Raw genomic sequence first — 22,109 nt, 5'->3', positions numbered from 1 at the left:
TCTCACAGCAGGTCCTGAGGCAGCTTTTAGAGGGTTTTTAGACCACGTCTGCCTCTGCCTGCACACGCTGGTAAAATGTTCATGAGCCCTTCTGCCTCTGAGAGCTCTGGGCTGTGGGCTGTTCCCAGCATTGAGGCTGGGGACGGTAAGCCAGGCCAAACGGAGCTGGACAGACTGAAACACAATAAGTTTCACCTCAACATGAGGAAAAACTGCTTTACATTGAGGGTGGCAGAGCACTGAGGCTGCCCTGGGAGGTCATGGAGCATCTCTCTCTGGCACCTAAATAATCTGCCCTAGGTGACCCTGGCACATTTCTTTATTATCCTGACATCATCCTGGATTTGTGTTCTGGTTTCCCTATGCCTTAGGTATCTCCCCCAACTACACCAAGGGTTTTACAGCTCAGGGTGACCCTCTGCTGTTTTGCAGAAGCCATAACTTGGATCCAGGAGATTTCCTCTGAAAGTATCCTAAAGAGTTACCAATGTGGTCCCAATCTTAACCCCAAATCCTCCCTCCATTTGCCTGATTCTCATTCAGCCCAAGTCTCCACAGTTCCTGGAGGACTCTGGTCAAAGTAAAATCTGTATAAAATCTGCATCTTCTGTGCTAATGATCACTGTTGGTCCCAAGCAGCCATTTCAGCCTTTGCAGACTCTCTGCCTTTACCAGCTGAACACAGACCACATCCTGCACAGGTATCCCAAATTTGGAACTTTATTTATAAAATGACTCATACAGGGACACAGTCCTGAAAGACTTGAGCCTGACAGGGCAAAATCACTGGTCAGGGCACAGTGAGGCTGCTGAGGGTGACTGGAACTATTGCCAGGGGCTGCTTTGTGGATGCAGAGCCCCTTTCTGTGCTGCTTTAGGGACAAGCTCGTGTTCTTACACTGCTGAGTATATGCCAATGAATGCCACCATGCTATGTACAGACTTTGATAAGAACTTTTCCCTTAAATTAGATGGAGGAGATGAAAATGGCTTGGCAAAACAATGTGACCTCAGAAAGGATTCCCCTCAGGAGCAGCTCAGGTGAGGACACGCAGTGAATTATTCAAAGGGCTGCCTCCATTTCTCTGTTCTCTCCTTCCAGGTGAACTAAAATCCATACAGTGGGATAGTGGGACAATAATTTCTTCCCTTTGGTGCTATATTTAGATCATTCCTGCCAGCCAGGGTGGGAGAAAGAGCCCAACAGTTCCCAGCAAGCACACAATGATGAACATCCAGAGGAAGATCCTGTCGATGACCATTGCAACGTACTTCCAGTCTTCCTTCACCTGGAACACAGAGGGGACAGGCCAATTATTAACAGTTACTGGAGGCTAAAATTTGTGAAAACTCTTAGAGTTTTACTCCAAACAGGATATTTTGATATAATTCCAGAGATAGGAGGGGGAGGTCTTACTCACGCTTAGTGGAACTATAAAATGGCAAAGCTTTATTCATCAATCACCTGAGGGATGCCCAGACTGCAGGGGAGTGCATGTGAAGCCACAAATCCCATGGATAACACACCCCTGTGCATAATGAAGGCCATCTGCACACTCACTCTCCCGTTTTCCATCATCAGCAGCTGTAACTGGGTGTGTAAATGAGGCTGTGATTCAGGCTGGGGTGGTGGGGGGTAAGAAATGACTCGTTTCCCCGTGCTCATAAAAAGATTTGCTTACAGATTAACAAAGCCAAACTCTTCCTGTGAAGGGATTTACAGCTTTGGGTGAATAAGCAGTGAAAACTAGCCAGCAAATAAAAGTACCCTCACCCTCCTTTTCCCCCATTTTTGCCTTGCTGTGGGAAGATTTTCCAGCAATTCCTCTCTGGGAAGTTCTAGTACCATGAGGCAGAAATGGTAAATCTCTGCTTCATTAAGAAACGATATATTTATGAAAACCTCTTTTATTACATTGCTGTTAGTAATTCTTTCCCAGGAAGAGGCCTGATGAGATGGTAAAGTTCTATTTTGTATGACTGTACCCATTGTGATTTCCTACAATTTCCCACTTGGTGATTAACAGACCCGAGGGCAGAAATTTGGCACGCTGCCTTGTTCTTTGGGGAAAACATCTCAGCAGGAGCCCACTCAAACCTCCCCAGGGGCTGTGAGTGGTGAAAGGAGAAAGGGACAGCAAAGCTGAAAAATGCATTTTGGTAAAGGAAGCAATCCAACTATCAGTGCAGTGCCATTTGCAGCAGAGGACGTTTCCACAGGTACAGTATTGCTGAGCTCCTTGGCTCAGTGAGCAGCTTTGTGAGCTGGGAAATAAGACACGCACTGGAGACCATATTATATTTTCTCTGAACAAAGCATTTTCAATTTCAGGAATACCTGAATGTTGTCAAAAGCGTAAGAATGGGTTCAGTGTTTTCATTCAATGGATAGATTTATTCCTTTTAAAAGCAGCATTCAGTTAAGCCAGTGTTTACTACTGAATAGGCAGAGAAAACAACCAGGTCTATCCTGCATTTTGTCACCTTCTTGGGAAAAATCATGGTATCTTATGATTGTACAGCCCTCTGCACAACCATCTGAATTAAGGTAAGTAAAATAAAAATATTGACCCTTGAAACCAAAAGGAATTCTCTTATCCCAAGATTCTATAATTTCCTTGGTTTGTGAACCATAATTTATTCGAATTTATAAAATCATGTAGTGACAGGACAGAGGGGACTGACTTCAAAGTGAAATGTAGTGAAATGTAGTATTTTAGATCAGAAATTAGGAAGAAATCCTTTACAGTGGGGGTGCTGAGGCCCTGGCACAGCTGCCCAGAGAAGCAAAGTTCCAGGGCAGGTTGGATGGGGCTCTGCTCATGGCAGGTGGAATGAGATGAGCTTTAAGATCCCTTCCAACCCAAACCATTCTGTTACTCTACAATTCTGCGATAAGAGCTCAGTGGATAACTCCCTTTTGCTGCGCTTATTTTCTGACCTATTCATCGCTTGCTGAGAGTTGGAGCCTCTGATGCTTAAAATTCCCCATGAGAAAGGCATCTAAGCAAGCCCTGGATGATTGTTTTTATGGGATTAATGTCTTATGATGTAACCAATGTGTAAAGCAAATCTGAAATTTCCCATCTGATGTTCAGCTGGAAAGCTGGATTGAGTAAATAATGCCTCATTCTGGTGTAATAACTTCCTTTGAATATTTATGCTAGTAAAAATAAGTGCTAGATCACAGAAAGAAAAGAAACTTGATGAGTTTTTCTCTGAGTAAAGAAAAGGAAAGTGAGGGAAGAACAACTTGGACAGGAATTTGCTTCCTAATGTAATGGTGTATGCAGAAATACTGAGCCCATTTTGAAAATGATGGCTGGGACTGCATCAGATGTTTGTAAAATCAATATCCACCTTCAGACTGGGAGCACAGAGGGTGAAATTGGAAATTATGGGGAGATAATAATAATTAAAAAAAAAAAAAGAGGATGAGGGAGAGAAAATTATTTGGAGTTTTTATGATTTGGATTTTTTATTTTGTATTCTGCCACCATTGTAGCATTTCCTTGTGGTCCAGCAGCCCACGTGGAGTCTGATCCACAGACATCCCTCTGACATCCATGCAGCTGCCAACATCTGCCACCACAACTCCTGACCTCTATTCTGATTAGTTTTTAAGAAGCTCACTCAAAATTATTTTAGGGAAACGATCAGGGCAAGAACCAGCTGAATCCCCCACTCTAAAGTTCCCAAAAAATGTGGAATCTGCAGCTCTGCCCTGGTGCAGCTCCTTGTGGGTCTGAGCCTCAGGATTTGAGTGGAGGATTGAGGGGCCTTGGTGACATCTGATCCCCAGGACCCAGAGTCTGCAACACAGATTAGAGCAGTCCCAGGCGGTTTTATTGTACTTTGTTAAAAATAACCCAGTGAGATTATCCTGTTTCCTCCCCCTCAGCTTTATTCCTTCCCATTTTATTTTTAAATATCTTCATATCAGAGCATTCTGGAGATGCACACAGCCACGGACAGAACGATTCCCAGATGGTGCTGGTGCTGTCTGGTTGTTTTGGCTGATGTGTGACATGGAACTTGTTTTGCCTTTCAGTCTGTAATTAATTTCTAATGGCATTTCCATCTTCTGCTGGGACAATTCCACCATGTGTTTTCCCCAGTGCCCCATTGTGCCTGTATTGTTTGCAGATATCTTTCTGTAACAAACAACTGCCTCTTGCATTTCCCATTTTCTCTTCGCTGGAGCACTTAATTAAATGAGCTATTTACTTTTAATTTAGAAGCACTGCCCCTGTGGCAATGGAGCTTTAGAGAAAAAAAAATAATAAAAAAAAAAAGACAGGAACTTAAAAGAAGCTCTGGGAAGGTGAATGTCTCTGGAAATATTGCCCACAAGACAGCAAGATGTGTCTCAGCAGCTGCAGCAGAGGTGCCTGGTGATAGATTTATTGAAGACTTCCATGAAGAAATGCCACAATTTGATTTTAAGATGAAAGCAAATTCCTGAGCACTGATTTTTTTCCCCAATAAATTCTCATTTTATTAGATCCGTTCTGCTCCTCACAGTATATTTCAGTTCCAGAAGATCGTTTTCCTTCTTCTTTTTCATTTCCACTGGGAGAAAAAAACTGTGCTTTCCTACTTTATGTTACTTGGGTCCAGAGAGGGAAAATAGTACAGGCCCACAATGGAGTCAGCATTATCCCCTCAATCTGAAAACTCAAACTCTGCCTTCTGTGCCAACCACAGCTGCTGTGGAGCAGTGGAGAAAGGTCACCCCAATACCCAGGGGAGCCCAAAACGCTGCCCACAGCTCATTGCTGGATATTTTCCTGGTGCCTTTCCTCACAGCCTGGGCTGGCAAGAGCTTGGGTCAGAAACCAAAGGCTCAGAGCTGCTCCTTTTCTTCTGCTTTTGATGTTTAGCACTGTAAATAGCTTCCTCCTCAGGATGATCACTTAATTTCAAGCAGTAGAAGATATCAGAAGAAAATGTGTGGCTTTTGAACACTGCTTCATTAAAAAAAAATTAAGAGGAAGGAACCCGAAATATTAATTGAGTCCATTCTTGTTAACACCAACCAGCTCAGCAGGGAGAATCATTTGAAATGGGAAGTATTATTGGTGTAATATTTTTTCATTTGCACCATGGGGAAAAAATTGAGCTAAACTCAACTGACATCCAAGGGTTTACTTGTGATTATTGCCAGAGGGAGAGAGCAGGCTTTAATTCCTGCACTCCTAATGTGCTTCTGAAGTGCTTTACCCTGGCAAGGAGTTTTGGACTAGCAACTAATGAAGATGAGGATTCACAGCCCATCTCTGCCACAGATTTGTTCTGTGACCTTGAACAGAAAGTTTGTGTTTTGGCTGTAACTCCTCAATATAAGGAATTAACGGGTCCTTCCTCAAAGGGATGCTGTGGAGCGAAATCCATTGAAGAACAGAGGCCCTTAACTATGATACCAAAGAGTATAGAAATGGACAGTAGTATTTAAGCTTTTCTTGCTGCTGCTCACTGCTGTGAAAAATGCAAATAAAAGACACTCTCCATGCTCAGGAAGTCTTGTATAAACACACTATGACTTGCACTGATTCTAAATCTTAAGAAATTTAAATTGTAGACAAAGCGAAAAAGCAGCTTATAGATATGGATCTGCCCAGGAAAAGGTAGATATGGCTTTTCTTTAATAAGGTGACTAACTTCAGGTTATCTTGTGCCACCTTTCATTATGGCCATAATTACTGGCACACAATATCCATAGTCCTGCAGCAAAGAGCTACAAGAGCTGTGAAAGGATGTGGTATTTGTTATGTGCATCAGTGTCTCCATGAAAAAACATCCTTTCAGCCTCTACTCCCTTTATTTGTAGCCATGTTTACCCCCACAGAATAAACAGGAAATTTGTTGTCCCACATCCCTGCACAGAGCCAACTGCTCCAGTGGAAGCCCACTAATAAATAATCACATCATGATGCATGAGCAGAGCTGAACAGACCCTGCAGAATCCCCAGTCTACTACAGCTTCCCACAGCCTGCTTAGACAATTTGCTTTCCTGGGCTCTACAGTCACAGTCAGTGATTAATAAAAAGCAGAGAGTGTGAATTCCCCATTTGTCAGAGGTTTAAATAAGGAATAAGTCTCTGCCCCTGTGAGATGGCTGCACTTTGGGTGTCTCACAAACCTAATTGCTTCTTTGCTGCCTAACAACAACTTATTCCTATTTTCTGCTGGAGAGCAACCCTGAGCATGACCTGGCTGTGCTGCCCCCTTGGCAGCACATTCCAAGGCCCCAAGGACATCTTTACCCTCATTCCAAGACCCCAAGGGCACCTACAGTGGCCAAAACCCACACTAGAGATAAGGCTGAGCTTGCCTCAGCACGTACACACTCTGCACAGCTCAAGGCTTGCTGTGGCTCCCTTAGCAGCTCATTTCTGACTCTCTGAAGGAGAGCAGGCTCCGTTGGGATACTCACCGAGAAATCCGCGTCCTCCGCGCGCAGGTGATCCGCGATGTAGTGAACCCCTTCCACTGCCAGCTTCAGGGCTGGGGACATCAGCACCAGGTGCTGCTCCTTGGAGCCGTGGCTCTTGCTCCCCTGGGCTGCCGTGCTGGCCACCTCACCCTTTTTGCACCTGCACTTGCACTGAGGGGGCCTGTGCTGGGGCTGCTCCCCGTTGAGGTGGCAGCGCTGGGATGCTGGAGAGCCACTGGAGTGGCCGTTGGTCTGGGAGGAGTCCTCCTGCAGGTAGCAGTACTGGATGCTCCTGGACCTGCAGCGGATTGTCCCCTCCTCTCCCTTGCTGGGGCTGTACATCTGCTGCACGCTCAGTGACCTGCCTTTCAAGGCAGAGGTGGCCTGGCTGTTGCTCAGGTGGCGGCAGGAGGGCTGTGGAGAGGAGCAGCTCACCTGTACGGGCTCGGGGTGCAGCACAGAGTACTGCCCAGAGGGGGACTTGCACATGGGCTGAGGCTTGGCTGGCTCCTCGAGGTGGGCACAGAAGGAGGAGGTGGGGGATGGCTCGTTGCTCTGGGGGCTGGGGGAGGATGAGGTAGTGAAGTTGGGTTCCACGTCCATCTCGGACCAAAGCCTCGGCGCGTTGGTGATTTTGTGCATGGACTCGATGAGCTTCTTGCAGTTGTCCTTCACTGTGGAGGGACGTTTCATGAAAAGGATCCGTGGGACCACGTCGAGGAAGACCCTCCTCACCCAGTCTGGCATGGTGTGGGTGCGGGGGGAGCGGTGGTGCACGTTGAGCACGAAGACAGTGATGATGATGGACAAGGTGACGAAAATCATGGTGAAGAGCAGGTACTCCCCAATGAGAGGGATGACCAAGGAGGTGGAGGGGATGATCTCCGTGATGAGCAGCAGGAACACAGTGAGGGACAGCAGCACGGAGATGCACAGGGTGATCTTCTCCCCACACTCAGAGGGCAGGTAAAAGACCAGGACGGTCAGGCAGGAGATCAGCAGGCAGGGGATGATCAGGTTGATGGTGTAGAAGAGCGGCAGCCTCCGGATAATGAAGGAATAGGTTATATCAGGGTAGATCTCTGTGCAGCACTCATATTTCTTACTGTTGTAATTGCCCACAGCATTGATGATGACCCACTCCCCACTCTCCCAGTAGTCCAGCTGGTCCACATGGCTGTGCATGCTCACCAAGTCTATCTTGGCTTTGTCGTAGGTCCAGGAGCCAAACTTCATCGTGCAGTTCTGCTGGTCAAAGGGGAAGAAAGTGACATCGATGCTGCAGGAGCTTTTATAGATAGCAGGGGGCATCCATTTAATTCTCCCGTCGTAGAAGAGGTGAGCCTTGGTCAGGTGGGTGACTGCAAAGTCACCATCAGCACTGGGGACAGATGGAAGACAAAAAAGGGCTCAGACTTCTCTAGTACATGTCAGCTCTGGTAAGAAAATAGGATATTTAGTGCCTGGTTTCCAAATGACCTGAGAGGTGCAAGAGGCACATCATGTCCAAACACTGGATCCATCTACTCTGTCCAGTGGATTTTGAGCTCTTGGCTTACACAAGCCCTGGAATTCATGCACATGTCAGCCTTTCCCTGGCATAAGTCAGTTCCTTGATGTGACTGTACACAGGTTTTCCCCAAAGATGTCCCAGATGTGCTCTGGAATGGATTTGGTTTGTTTTAGAAGTGGGAGGAAGTACCATTAGATAGCTCTGGGCTGGGCAGAATTATTTGTGACAGCTGCTAAAAATGAGAATGTTGGGTAATCACCCAGTCTCTTATGTGAAAAACAGCAAGAACATCCTATTAGTAGGAATAATGTACGTTAATCTTTTGATTTCCCAGTCAGGAAGAGAACTGGCTTTTGTGGTGTCTTCTCACAGGAACACTCGATTGGGGGTTATTAGATAAACAGATAACAGCTCAGGAGTTTGTATTGGAATTGTAAGAATAAATTGTGTTTTCCAGACTTTTGGAGGAAGAACCTGAGTTACAAACAGCAGCACTGCCAGACAAAGGAAGGGCTGTGCAGGGTAAGAGAGCTTCTGCTAAAAACTTGAGATGAATTATTCAGGCTGATACAGATAGAAAGCTCTCTGCTCCTGCTTCTGGCTGGAGCCAGCCCAGCCTGCAATTGCCAAAATCCCTGGGCCCTGCTCTGCTGCTTCAGTGCCCAGATGTGCCCTGACAGCAGCCAGGCAGTGACAGGGGACACACCTCTCCTCCTCCCTTCAGCAGCAAGATCATCAGCACACGGGTGATGCAGCAGGGCTCCTCGAGCTGCAGAAGGCACAGGAACTTCCTAAATTCATTTCTTTAGGAGACCATTCATTTACAAGCATTTTTTTTTTTAAAGGACTTTTTATAATTTCATAGGATCATGGAATGGTTTGGGTCGAAAAGGACCTTAAAGACAATCCGATTTCAACTCCCTGCCATGGAATTTTCTTTTTTTCCCCCCTTCCATTAGACCAGATTGCACCAATCTCCATCCAGTCTGGCCAGGAGCAATTCCAGGGATGAGACAGCCACAGCTTCTCTGGGCAGCCTGTGCCAGGGCCTCACAACTCACATCACATATTTCCACTTGCCCTGGGAAACATCCTAAAAATGAGACTGGTGTAGTATAAGGAAATAGTGGCAGGATCTGGCACTTGCTGAGAACCAGGTTTCACTAAACTCTTCTTTGTTCTTTGTGTTCTTTGTGGGGCAGATTTTAGGAAAACCAAAAGAACACAAAAGGACATAGTGTCTTTTGACTTCTAAACTGGATTTTTTTCTAAAGATTTAAAACACTTTGAAATAAAAAAAAAGTGGAAACTACATACAAAACTCTCACAAAGGTATTAAGACAAAATCAGCATGGTGATCTACTCTGAAGCAAACAAACCTGGGCCATTGTACAATCCATCCAGCTCCTGTCTTACCTCTTCTTTCTTAAATCTAATTTACACTTCAGAATATGTGATTTGGATAAAAAATCACTTTTTTTTTTTTTCTCCTGGGTTTTGCCAGGAGCACAGTAAAGCCAGACTGAGACATGAAACATGCACAGCAAGTGGCAGTCCAGTGCTTGCTGTTCTTGGTGGTTTTCTTTTTAAATCTCAATAGGAATAGAGAATCCAATTCTGCATTTAATGATATCTCTGAGGCATGATTAAATAGCTCATTAATGGAGCAATATTTCTAATTGAATCTTATTAAAGAAAAGGGATTATGAGCATCCACTATGAGTGTTTCCCTCCTTAGGTAGAGCAGAGTGTAAGTGGCTGAATAAACAACACAGGTGTCCATTTTTCCTTTGAAAACTCTTGGAAAAAAAAGGCTAAGGTCTTGCTAAAATGGCATCCAGGAATGATAATAATTCATGTAACTGGGTTTCATTCCCAGAAATGCCTTTCCTGGCAGTTTTTCAGTTTCTGTGTGATCACCACACTCCTCTTCTGCAAGCATAGATGGAACCATTATGATGCTGCAGACCTTGTGTGTCACCTGTTTCTGTAAATTATCTGCTTTTTAATCAGGAACATATTTTTTTTATTTTTTAATTGCTCACCTAACAAACCCAGCTTCATCCTGGGTCCTCTTTGGCTCACATTTTTACAAATAACACTGGCACTGCCTTCCAGGCTGGATTTTGCCTGCAGGGCCATGGCAGGAGTGAAACCAGCTGCAGAACATCTCCTTGGATTCAGTCAGTTATTGACTCTGAGGAGCCACAAAACACCCTGGGATGCTCCTGCCTCACCAGCCCATCAGGACTATGAAAGAATTCCTGACTTTACTGAGTGTGTTTGGATTTCTCATTGCAGTTCAATGCAGAGGAATTTGTAAGCAGGGTAAATCAGCCATGCTGTGTACACAGACTATACCCCAGCCAGCCACATCGTGCAAAGGCAGTATTCCCACTTGTCTCACCCTTCATGCATCCATGTATTTCTGCCTCCTTCCCCAAGATTTCCACCCACAAGCATATGTGGACCTTCAAGCATATGTTTAGCGGATTGGGAGCTGTGCCTGCTGGCACCCTGCCCATGCAGGGCAGCCTGCAGAGATTCTCCCTCCCCTCCTGTGTGAGGCTTTGATTCTGCTCCTCTCCACATGAGAGAGGGAGAAAACAGGGTCACCTGGCTGTGGAGTGCCTTCCAAAGTCCTTCCCCACTCTCCAAGGGATGAAGGTGAGACAGCCAACTGCAAACACATCCTGCAGTTGGGAGACTGGGGAAACCCTGTGTTCTTTTGGACAGCTTTGCTGTGGGGAAACCCATTGCTGTTCCTGCAGCCCCGAGTGCACCACGTGAATGTTGCCTTAGACAGGAAGGTGGGAGGCCTGATGGAGTGGGGCAGAGAAAATGTGCAGACATTCCTCTGGAGCAGAGGCACGTTCCCATCCCACCCAGTGGAGATCACTCTGTTGTGACAGTTGTCATGAAAATCCAGCTGGAAGAAGGCGTGAGTGCAAGGTAAACATCACAAGAACTGCAGAATTCAGATAGTCAGGCTCTTATGGTTACTCTCACCTGGCAGCTTTAGAAATATGTCCATAATAAAGAACAGGAGCTCTTATATTTTTATGTCAAACACAGCAGTGTACACCAAGAAAGAGAGAAGACAACTACTTATTTTTCCCCCTCTCAAAAGCTGCTGTGTGCTGCAGCCTTTGATTTCTCATTTTGAGAAGAAAGGCTGCTCTACTAAATCTCCTAACTTTATAAGGGTTTAAGGATGCCATTGCATTACTGACATCTACCAGCTATATTCAACTAAAAAGCTCTGCTGACAGAGAATTTCTATTTTCTTTTGACACTTTCTATTTTCCTGCAGTTGCGAGATACACCATCTCACAAAATTAAGTGTTTTCAGAGTGCATCTAAATGAGGCACACATTTATTTTAATTTCTGATGACGCAATTTAAATCCAAACAGACCTTTAAAAGCCTGAAAATTATCTATACACACATGTGGATACAGTAGAGTGTCCTCACTTAAAGCACTTTTCATCAAAGAGCAGTAATAAAGAAAAATTGTGGTATTAGGAGCCTGCACCCTTTTGGTACACATAACAGAGATGCTTCTGGAATGTTCAGATTAAAATTCTCTTCAAAGGAAAACCAGAAAATATTTACTGGAAAATGTATACTGATTTGTGCTACCAAATAACTCGGATGCACTGCTTGGAGGGCACCTCTGAAACTGTCTCCTGCCCAAAACTCCCTGCACAAAGCAGGTCAGCTACAAGAGGATCAGGATCTTACGTAGCTGGGTTTTAAATAGCTCCAGGATCTTGGCAACTTGGGTACAAAAGTTCCCAGGTGCCCAGGGGGGAGATGTTTGTGCATTGATGGGGCTTCCTTCAGTCACCTCCCAGCTTTTGCTTGGTTTGGTGTTTAGGAGCCAGCAGTACCTAATGATGTTTTGGCTGTTGCTCAGCAAAGCAGGCACCGTTCTCAGCAAAGGCTGTGGAATGGCAATTCCACAGCAAAGGCTGTGCCACACCAGTGGAATGAGCACGGCTGTCTCAGGAGGCTCTGACTCTGCTGGGTTGGTGCATTTTGCTCCAATTCTCCCCCTTGCCAAGGATCCTTGCCAGCACTTTGAAGGCAAAGCTTCAGTTCTGTCCTTAGAAGGGCAGGAGCATCCCTTGGGTGTGAACAGAGCAGCAGCCCAGGGGAGGGATCCCTCCTGAATATTTCCTTCTATCAGCTCCTGCATCATTTGATTTTTCCTGCATTGCTGGGTAGAGCTTGGCAGCAAACCTCAAAGCATCTGAAGATGTCCCTCTCCAGAAAAACAACCACTGAACCTGCCAGAAGAATCAGGAGAACTGAAGGGTGAATTAGTGATTTCTTTTTTTTTTTTTTTTTTTGGCCTATTATAAATATAGCTGGTGCAGAATGATGAGATGTGTGCCAATGCACATAAAGAAAAATGTCAAGTATGTTTCCAATTTTAAAGGTTACACAGGGGCATCTTTTGGTATTTCTCCTCCAAAGAGCTTTGGGATGAGTCATAAAACCAGTGTTACTCCATAAATCTAACTGGTTGCAAACATCACAGTAAAGCTCATGAGAACAAGCTGCTACAGTACTTTTCAAAAAAACTCTTTGCTTTTCCATGATTTTCAAAAGCTGCCTGACAGATGATCTTCTTACCCCATCCAGTAATCCCTTTGTGTCCATTTTATCTCTGGATGAATTCCTCGAGATATTTCCTACCCCTAATTACAGAAATTTGTATTTGATTTTCCTTCACATCTGATCTTGTCTTTTTTCTTTCTTTTTTTTTTTGTAACTGTGGAGTCTAAGGCAGGGATTTCTTTCTGGAACAGTTAATCCCAGAAAATACCAAGAAAAGAGAAACTTCTGAATTCTCAATATTCCCAGTAGCTTTTTCCCAGGTTTTACAACCACCAAGCTGGAGAGGATAAATTCTGTGATAATACCATGACTATCCAGCTGAAAACCAGCATTAGGCTCAAGGACATGGGCTTGGATTGCCCTGGGCAGCCTTTAGCAGCTGGACTTTCAGGGGTTTCTCTGTGCTTTCAGGGGTTTGTCCTCTAGAGGTCCTATGTTAAACAAGGGACTCAACACAGTGGTGGAGAAACAAAAAAAAAAAAAAAAAAAATCCAAAAACAAAAAATGCAACCCCCAAGAGCTTATTCCCTCATTAGAGAAAAAAATACAATTCATGTTTTGTACTTCAAATATACAAAGAAAAACTAAAATGCGCTTCAAAGCCATTAATGAATGGAGAAACAAATCAATGCAGAGGATTAGATAATTCATTTAGAAATTATTTGGTGGTGCCTGAAGAGACTTTACAACCTCAGATAAGGAACAACATGGTTTTTTGGCAAAGAGGAGGCTTTGTCACTTCACTATGAGGAACTCATATTCCTCTGTTGTACATGTGTTATGTCACATCCAGTAGAAACTGTTTGCAGAGTCTTGGAACTTATCATGCCTGAAAATTCAACAGCATATTAATTTCCCTGTAGGATATTAATTTCTTTTCAGATTCCTTATGAATGTTGACAACTACATTTAGTCTCTAGGCCAAACCAGCTGAATTTACTGATTTAATTTGGGTCTCTAGAGTGGGTAAATGGAATGTTTTTTACAATAATGCGCCAAGATATGAGAGTAACCTCACAACAAAGGGTTAGGTTTCCTTAAAGATGTAAATCTGAAATCAATTGAAATTTTACCATTTCTGCAATATATAGCCCAAGATGAAAACAGGAGGGGTATTTGTATAATCTTTCCTAAAGGAGTCCATCACAAACAGAAATACCATATTTCAATAATATTACAAGCAATAATTAGCTCATACTAAACAGCCTGAAGACAGCAAAAGGTCAGTGTGGCCTCTTGCTCTCTTCCACCAAGGTTTCTTTGCACATTCTCTTCCTCTCAGAGACCCAGAATCATTTGCAGCTATGTTATACTCCCTCTAAACTATGCATATAATGTGTAAAATATGAGATGGACTCCTTGTTAGCATCACCACGGCTAATCACTGCCATTTTCAGCTGAGATGCCCAGCAGGAGAAGCCCTAGCTGGGAATGCAGTTGGTGAAATGCTGTGCAGAAAAGTCTCACCTGGGTGTCCCCTCACTCTGCAGGTTTTGCTTTGCATTTGCCCTGCAATCCCTAAAATATGTGAAACCTGATGAAGATGTTGACTGCAGCTCCAGATTTATTTGGTAGGAAGAGAGAAATACATCTCAGGGCAGAAAACATTCTGCATAAGAACAAAGGGAAATACAGTAGTGAAGACACATGGAATTACTGGAAACCCACTGATGTCTGGTGCCTAACCCACATCCATGTTTAATTCATGGATAAAGTAACCAATTAAAAATGCATGATAGACTCATGACAACCAACAGACAAATGCATGATTATTAATGCTGAGTGTGGATCAAGGGAGGGAAGCAGCCTGGATGTGAGGAGCTGGGGCACGAGGTCTCCCTGTGCCAGCAGGTCCCAGGAAAATCAGATTTGTTACTGCAAGTCAGAGCAGTAAGGTGGGCAGGACTGAAAGACATGAATTGTCTTCTCACTGGCCAGAAGAGGTTGAGAAGGACATTCTGGAGCAGCTGCTGTGGCCAGGAGATCAGACCTGGAGTCTCTGTAGAGACTCCAGTGACAGCAGCAGTGAACTACAACAACAGGGCAGAGGGGCAGAGGGTGTGAGGGGCAGGGTGCCCTGGACATCTGGGGGATGTCTTCAGCATGAAACCCCAAAATACTCAGAGACCTAAAGGATACCAAGATCTCCTGGAGTGTTCCTCATCTCTGGAAATGTTCAAAGCAAGGTTGAGCAGGGCTTTGAGCATCCTGGTCTAGTGGAAAGTGTCCCTGCCACTGGGATGAGATCATGTTTAAGATCTTTTTCATCCCAAACCATTCTGTCATTCTGTGGTTCCTTATTTCCATCCTCATCAGCCCTATTGAGCCAAGGGAGAGGAAGCAGAGGTGAGATGTCAGGTTGTTCTGTGCCAGTAGCTCCAGCACAAAGGTGGCACGGGGATTTGTGCCACGTCATTTCCTTTGGCACCACAGCTCACCACAACAACCACCAGAAGCTCCAAAAATAATAATCCTTGCCATTGTCATTAATTAAACAAGAATGACAAGGACATTATTTTTTCTTTGCAGTGGAAGCTGTGAACACCTTTCTTGGCTGTGAGGCACTTTTGATGCACTATTCATGTTCAGAGTGTGTCCCTGGAGGGCAGGAAGGTCCAAGTGCCTCTGAATGAATCATTTCCACTGGGCTAATCTCTGAAAGGTGCTTAGTGAGGATGCGGTGATTTCCGAGAGGTTTGCAATCACTCCACACCACCGAGGATCCAGAATGAGCTAATGGGAAAGATAACAGCCCCTGTAGTCTCCAAAGCTCACAGTCCCCTGGGCAGATTCCAGCTTCAGCCATTTATTTTGGTTTTTAAACAGAAGCAAAATCATATCAAGCTAGAACCAGGCAACTGTTTATTAAAACAGAGCCTGGCTGCTGCTGTGAGGGTTTTCTCTGAGTGCCAGCCACATGCAAAGATGCTTTTCTTTGATGCCTGCAGCAAGTGTTGTCTCTGGGGCCTGTGCTGGGCTGGGGACTGGGATATCTGACATCCTGGGAGAGACTGGAGAGCTGTGGTGGAAGCCCCAGGGAGAAAACAGCCTTGGCACTTGGGCAGAATTTCTATGAATATCAACAGGCTCCAAAGGAAAGAAAGAAAACCACAAGCTGCTCCCTAGGAAGTGTCCTTACTAAGAGCAGATTCCAAGTATCTGCAAAGAGGAACAAATATCTACTTAGAAATCATTTCAGAATGGTATTTAGCTGACCTGAAACCCCTGTTTGTAGATGCACAAGCCTGACATGTTTCAGCATATTTTCCTTATTTAAGCCCATCATCAGTAATTGGCTTTTCCAGCTGATGGTGATGAATTAGGGGAGAGCTCCTGGGTGAAATGAAATTGAAGAGGACTGAAAGCTCATATCCAGCTTAATTGTGCATCTGACATGTGAAGAGAAAACAATACCTGGCATCCCCCAACAAAACTGGCTGCCCAGAGGAAGGATCACCAGGAGAGCAAAGCCCCTGTGATGGATGTCAGTCATGTCATTTAAGGCATGTTATAGAATCCACATGAACTCCAACCACATAAAATAAAATAAAGTGGAATTATTGCAGGAAACATTTTTAACCTCATGAACAGAGAAAACTTGCAAGGATGGGTTTGCTCTCTGGTCGCAGTGCTCACACTCACTTGTTGTAAAGGACAATGTCTGGCCTCCAGATGAGCTCCGAGGGGATTCGGATGGAAGTGACATTTTCATACTCCTGGGGGTCCCAGCGCAGCTTGTAGTCGTGCCACTCCTGCCAAAAATGAGGTGGTTACAAAGCTGGGAGAGTTCAGCAGAAAAACTGAAAAGAAACATGGAAAAACAGATATTTGGGGGCACCCACCTGCTTCACCCACACATTCGTGGTCATCATTTGATTTTTCTCATCCTGAAATGCAAGATCAGATGTTGGTTACAGGAGCAGATTAAGAGGCCCAAAGAACCCTCTTAATTTCCCTTAATTGTATTTCATTTACGTAATTGCAGATCACCTCTGCAATAAATGTAAGTTCTGTCTTGGAAATAAAAAGCAGATGTTTCTGTCATTTGACATGGGACAGGGCACAGCTGTCTGATGCCACTGAGCAGCTGAGCCTGCACCTAAGCAATCCTGTGAGCAGATGGACTGGAATTTATTGGGATTTTACTCAGTGTTGATGGATTCAGCCTGGGATGATGATACCAGGTAGAGGAAAAGCTCCCCAGCCTGCCTTTGACCTGAGCACTGCAGGAGGGGAGTGATGGGTATATAAACCCTGACTCACACACATGTGCTGGATTCCAGTGCTCAGCTTCACCTGCAAGGCTGTTCTCCAGTCAAACATTACCCATGGACACAGTTCTGGAAACAAGAAACTCAGCAGCATTTCTCCTTCTACCAAATACATGAGCTTGTGGCACTGTGGGTTGGGTTTTCTGAACAAACCCCAGCTGCTCTGCTGACATGGAATTCTTGGGCAGCCTGGTGTATTTCCATCAATGGGATACTTTCTATGCACAAATAGCATGGGAAAGTAGGACTGTATATACATATTTAAATAATGTCCGGCATTTATAATGCTGGTATCACTGCAGTAGAGTTAATTACTGTTTGCTGCTTGCCTTTTGTGCCCTCTCTAAGAGACTCAGATGAATTACGTGGGGCAGAGCCTAGTGCTGGTCTGACTGAGGTGTCCCACCAGAGCTCAGGGTTTATTTGCTTTTTATTTCTTGCTTTGGTTGGCACCAAACCCAGCTGAGCTGGCAGAGCTCAGCTGACAGCAAACTGCTCATCATTAACCTTGCTCTTGTGGCAGTTCAGGATTGATTGTGAGCATTAAAACCCAGGAGCTTTGGGGGGAGCTCTGCCTCCTCCTCCTCCCTGAGCCTCCTCATTGCTGTTGTGGCACCAGGTGTGACACCTGAGCAGAGACGCTCTGCCCTGGGGTTAGGGACCAGGAGCACATGTAAGAAGGAGGAATACAAAAACAGAGGGAGAGAAAACATCCAGCTGCTTCTTTGGGTGCTGATGGGAGATGAAGAATGCCATCACCTGGACCAGTCCTTGAGAACCTGCTTCTCCTACCACTTTGCAATTCAAAGAGAGTCTCCACCACAACCCCGGCATGGAGCATCCTGGCATAGCAGGTGCTGCCTTTTCCTGGAATTCTCCTCCCTGGAACCACCCACCCTTGGTGGAAGTTGCTGCCCATCACCACACCATCCTCCTGACCTGAGTGAAGCACAGCTCCAGTCCCAGGGGATCATCTGAGAGGGGTTTGCAATGTGATAATGGCCCAGAGGGCAGCAGTGACTGCACAGCCACGGGCACTGCCTGGCCCCTTCTCTCAAGGTGAGCACAGCATGTGAGCTCCTGCAGACACACAGCCACAGGAATCCAAGAGGGTCTCTTGGTGGCTGCTCCTGGGCACGTGTTTGACTTCTCCTCCCTTATTCCCGGTCTAAGAAAACCCTCAGCAATCCAGGGGGAGGTAAGGACATGCAGGAATGCAGAGTACCCCATTGATTTCTGCTCCCCTGCCCCCAGCTTTTGTCAGCAGGAGCTGGGGTTTGAATACAGCTCTGATTTCCCTTTCAGACTCCTTGTCGTTGGGAGCTGAGCCTTGTGTCTAACAACTGCAGCAGGGTCTGCACCAAAACTGTCACTGTGGGGAAGGGGGAGAGGAGCTGAAGAGCCACAGTGGTGGCAGGGGTGTCCCCAGCCACAGACTGGGGCAGCAGGGGTGACAGCTCTCGTCCAGCCATGCCCACAGGTCCCAGCACAGCTCTGCCTGCAAGCTGCACTCCTGACCACTGACATGGTTTTAAGAAGATTAATTTTTCTTAAGTAGACTGGGGAAGCTCTGTGGAGCAGGTGTATCGATCCCCCCTCTCCCACGATTCAGCAGCTGCATAATGGAAATGTCTCTCATGCCTCCACAGTCACTAATGTCTTATCTTTAGTCTTATCAATTATTCAGATGAGAACCATGCAACTTCAACATTAGCAACTGCCAACAGCCCTGGAAGCCTCAGCTGATGTAAGAGTGAGGAGGGGAATGGGAGACCATTGCTGTGCTGCAAAGCTGGAAGTGGATGCCTTCTCCAGCAACTGGTGTCTTTGATTCCCCACCCCTGAACTATCTCAGCTGTTTGCTTTTCATCTCAAAAATCTGATTTCAAAATATATAACTGTGGAGAGTCATCTGTTAGGATTGTCCCACACCAGTAATGTCTTTGGGTTGGCATTATTATTTCCATTGTCACAAGAATCACTGAATGGTTTGTATAGGAAGAGGCTTCAAAGCTCATCCAGTTCCAACCCTCTCCAACACCTTCCTCTAGACCAGGCTGATCCAGCCTGGCCTTGAACACTTCCAGGGCTGGGGCATTGTCATCTCTTTCATTCTGCCTCATGACTACAGTAAAAAATGACAGGGAGTCCCCTCTTCTGAAAAGTAAGGTGTTTGGACAAGGTGGCCTTTAAAGGTCCCTTCCAACCCCATCCATTCCATGACAGCCAGTCCAATACCTGCTCAAATAATGTGCAACTGCACAGACATTGTCCTGGTAAGTGCCACATGCAAATAGGGACAGGAAGGAGAAAAACGCAGGAGGAAGATCTGCACAAGCTGTAAAGCCTGTGAGTGTATCTGGCATCTGCAGCCCTGCAGGGACCTCCTTTGTCCAGCACTTGACCCCAACACACTGTGCCAGATAATCCCATAAATATTATTTCAGTGCACATCAGTCTGCGTGCAGATCACTCTGTTTTGTACAGGGCATGTACAGTTTGCACGTGTGACTTCTACCTGAGCAAACACTCAGAATTTTCTTGTTAATATCTGCTAGATTAGCTAAAAACCCTCAAAGCTTTCATTTGCAGAAAATTCCTCAGGCAATTTCTCTTCCCAAGGCGTGCAAAGCACTGTCCCTATTAGCTTGTGTAAATTAGTATTAATGATTATGGCTCAAATTCCAAATTAGGTATTTGATTTATCATTTTGCCAGAATTCTCTGTCATTTATGCCAGCAGCTCCAGTGCGCTGCTGTGATCAGCCCCATGGGTTTTGATAAGGAATTTGGGATTTTGCCTGTAGTAAATGAAGAGTAAAGGATCTACTTTGATGCCCAGCTACTCACATGAGTCCCCCCGTGTTCCACCAGCTCTGTCTGCATGATTGTTGCTCTCTGCTGAGGGCAGAGCCTTCCCAACCCACCCCTGGGTCAGCCAGTAAAGCCCCCACACACCAGGAGCCTCTCCCTGTGCCCAGCCTGGCTAATTTTGGCCTTTGTTGCTCAAAGAGGCTGCACTTACGACATCGATGAGCTGCGCGATGGAGAGGCCGAAGCGCACCAGGACTACGTCCGAGATGTTGGCCACGGGACGGGACCACTTGTTATAGCCAGAGAAAAGTTTCTTCAGGAGCCTCTCCTCTGCATGGGCTCGCGTCTCCACCTGGCCAAAGGCTGTGGGGAAGGAATGGAACACCTACAGGTCCATGGGCTGGCACAGCTGGAGCCTGCTCCAGAGGGAAACTCCAGCAAGCCACAGCTTGGGGATGCACAGGAGGGTGATGCTGCCCAGGTGATTTGTCTCCCCTCACTCTATTCACTCACTATTACACAGCAGGGTTGGTCTGAAGAAAGTGGGAGCACCAGTAATACCATCTAGAAAACACTTTGTGAGCCATTCTTCCCTGAATCTGGTCTAATTTTTACGGTCACTTTGTGGCAAGTTTCTAGCACTGGAGTCTGCAAGCAGGGAAGAGGGATGCTAGAAGGGCAAGCCAAAAAGGAAAAAGCAGCCTCCTGCTGGGAAATAGGGATTTTGGATCAGATTTACACATAAAAAACTGGCATTACATCTAGTGCAAAAAAAAGGCAGACTGAAATTCAGCTCTTTAACCTACCTAGTGGATATTTCACAAAAACAATGGGAGAAAGAAGAGGATGACGGACAGCACAAGTTGGATAACAAGATCCCGGTTTTGCTCAGGCATAACTTTAAAAGTTGGAGGCTGCAAGGAGCAACTCTGACCCTGCACGTAGGCTACAGGAGCTGTCAGAGGTGCCTGGCGGTTGTTAAAAATTAAAGCCACGTTTCACCCAGGGGCTGCTGGAGGAGCTGTACCAGACAGAGGGGAGAGGGAGCCGGGGGCTGTCCCCACGTCCCTCCTGGAATATGGCTTCTACTTAGGCTGCAGCTGCCCTGGATTATACAAAGGGAAGCAAGCATTAGCTGAGCGCTGGCTGTGCTCTCCCCAGCCGCAGCTGTAGCCCCGAGACACATTAACACACTTCACCCAGGGAAGAAAAGCCCGGGCAAGAAGCAGGATGCTGAGCCCCCGACTGTCCCCTTCCCACCGTGGCTTTAACCCTTTCTCCATCACATCAGACAAAAGGAGAACAGAATAAAGGCAAAGCGTTGCCCAGCAGAGGCTGGTGCCCAGGGGACCAGAAATGGTGGGGCAGAAGGGTGGAGGACTCGGGGAAATTCCCTGTTGAACAGGGGCTGGTCCCTGCAGCGTGTCTTTGAGAGGGATAAGGGAGGAGAGAGCTAAAGAGCAGAGCAAGGGGAGAAGAGCTTTCTCAAACTTACCGGGGAAAATGCTGGCACACAGCAGCAGGAGGAGGTTTCTCTTCGGCACGAGAAATCCCATGGTGGAGCAGAGCTTCAGTGTGCAGAGCCTCCCGTCAGGGCAACTTTTCCGCTCTGAGTCTCTGGGTCCTCCAGGTTCATTCCCTTAAACTCCTATCGCTCTCTCTCCCTCTGGGAAGGGATAGCAGCTGGTGCTTTGTTTTTGTTGGTTTTTTTCTTCTCTCTTCTGTGTGATCTCCAGCTCTTGCTCCTCGAAGGATGCTCTTTGCTGGGACGCTGCTCTCGTTTACTCACAGCGATGTGCCAGGGCTGCAGAGAGCATGGGGTGCCCAACCTCGCTGGGCTCTCCTCTGCACCACTCCGCTTTCATTCAGGGCTCTTGGTGCTGGTTTGTTTGCTGCTGCTGCTGCTTCCAGCCTTCCCCAGCCCTTGGGGCAGCCTTAGCTCGGGCTCTGCTGCTGACGGGCCACGGATGATGCCTCTGGAGCGGAGAGTGAGCACAGCGTGTTTGTATATTTAATGTAGTCAGTCCTGCCCGCCTCCTGCTTAGCAGGAGCAGGAGGAGGAGGAGGAGGAGGAGGAGGAGAGAATGCCTGCGCTCCAGCAAACAGGCTGCAGGGAGGAAAACTTTTGCAGGAGAAATAAAGGGGGAGATGCAGAGCCCAGCTGCGGCCAGAGGTGCATATGGGGCCAGCTGGGATCTCCATAGCACCGGAAGCCCAAACAGATCTTAATTAACGAAAGCTGTCTCTTTAATCTCGTCCAACTGCTTTTCAAAATCACTCCATGTAATTAGACTGAGATATTTCTGGCTTGGGCACGTATCTTTGCTGTCAATAATTGCTGGGATGATGAACCTGCCCAGGAGAACAGGGCTCTGCTGTCCTTGGTGCTGTACAAACATGTAGTACAAATACAAATATTAGTGTCTGCCCACAGGCAATATTGCAAATC

The 22,109-nt window shown here is 46.1% G+C and overlaps 1 protein-coding gene across 1 annotated transcript; it reads right to left on the bottom strand.

The window, feature by feature from the left end:
- Positions 1-704: 704 nt before the first annotated feature.
- CHRNA4 (cholinergic receptor nicotinic alpha 4 subunit) lies at positions 705-21,666 on the bottom strand. The gene is made up of 6 exons (XM_063172487.1): positions 21,156-21,666; positions 19,872-20,023; positions 16,419-16,463; positions 16,219-16,328; positions 6,438-7,818; positions 705-1,289 (listed from the first exon to the last, which is right to left on the bottom strand). The coding sequence occupies exons 1-6, from the start codon at positions 21,214-21,216 to the stop codon at positions 1,164-1,166; spliced, it is 1,875 nt and encodes a 624-aa protein (XP_063028557.1). The 5' UTR covers positions 21,217-21,666; the 3' UTR covers positions 705-1,163.
- Between the last annotated feature and the right edge of the window lie 443 nt (positions 21,667-22,109).

The sequence above is a fragment of the Melospiza melodia genome, chromosome 19 (assembly GCF_035770615.1).
Source record: "Melospiza melodia melodia isolate bMelMel2 chromosome 19, bMelMel2.pri, whole genome shotgun sequence".
Classification (NCBI taxonomy): domain Eukaryota; kingdom Metazoa; phylum Chordata; class Aves; order Passeriformes; family Passerellidae; genus Melospiza; species Melospiza melodia.
The sequence above is the reverse complement of the archived record's forward strand: the minus strand, read 5'-3'. Positions and strand labels throughout refer to the sequence as shown.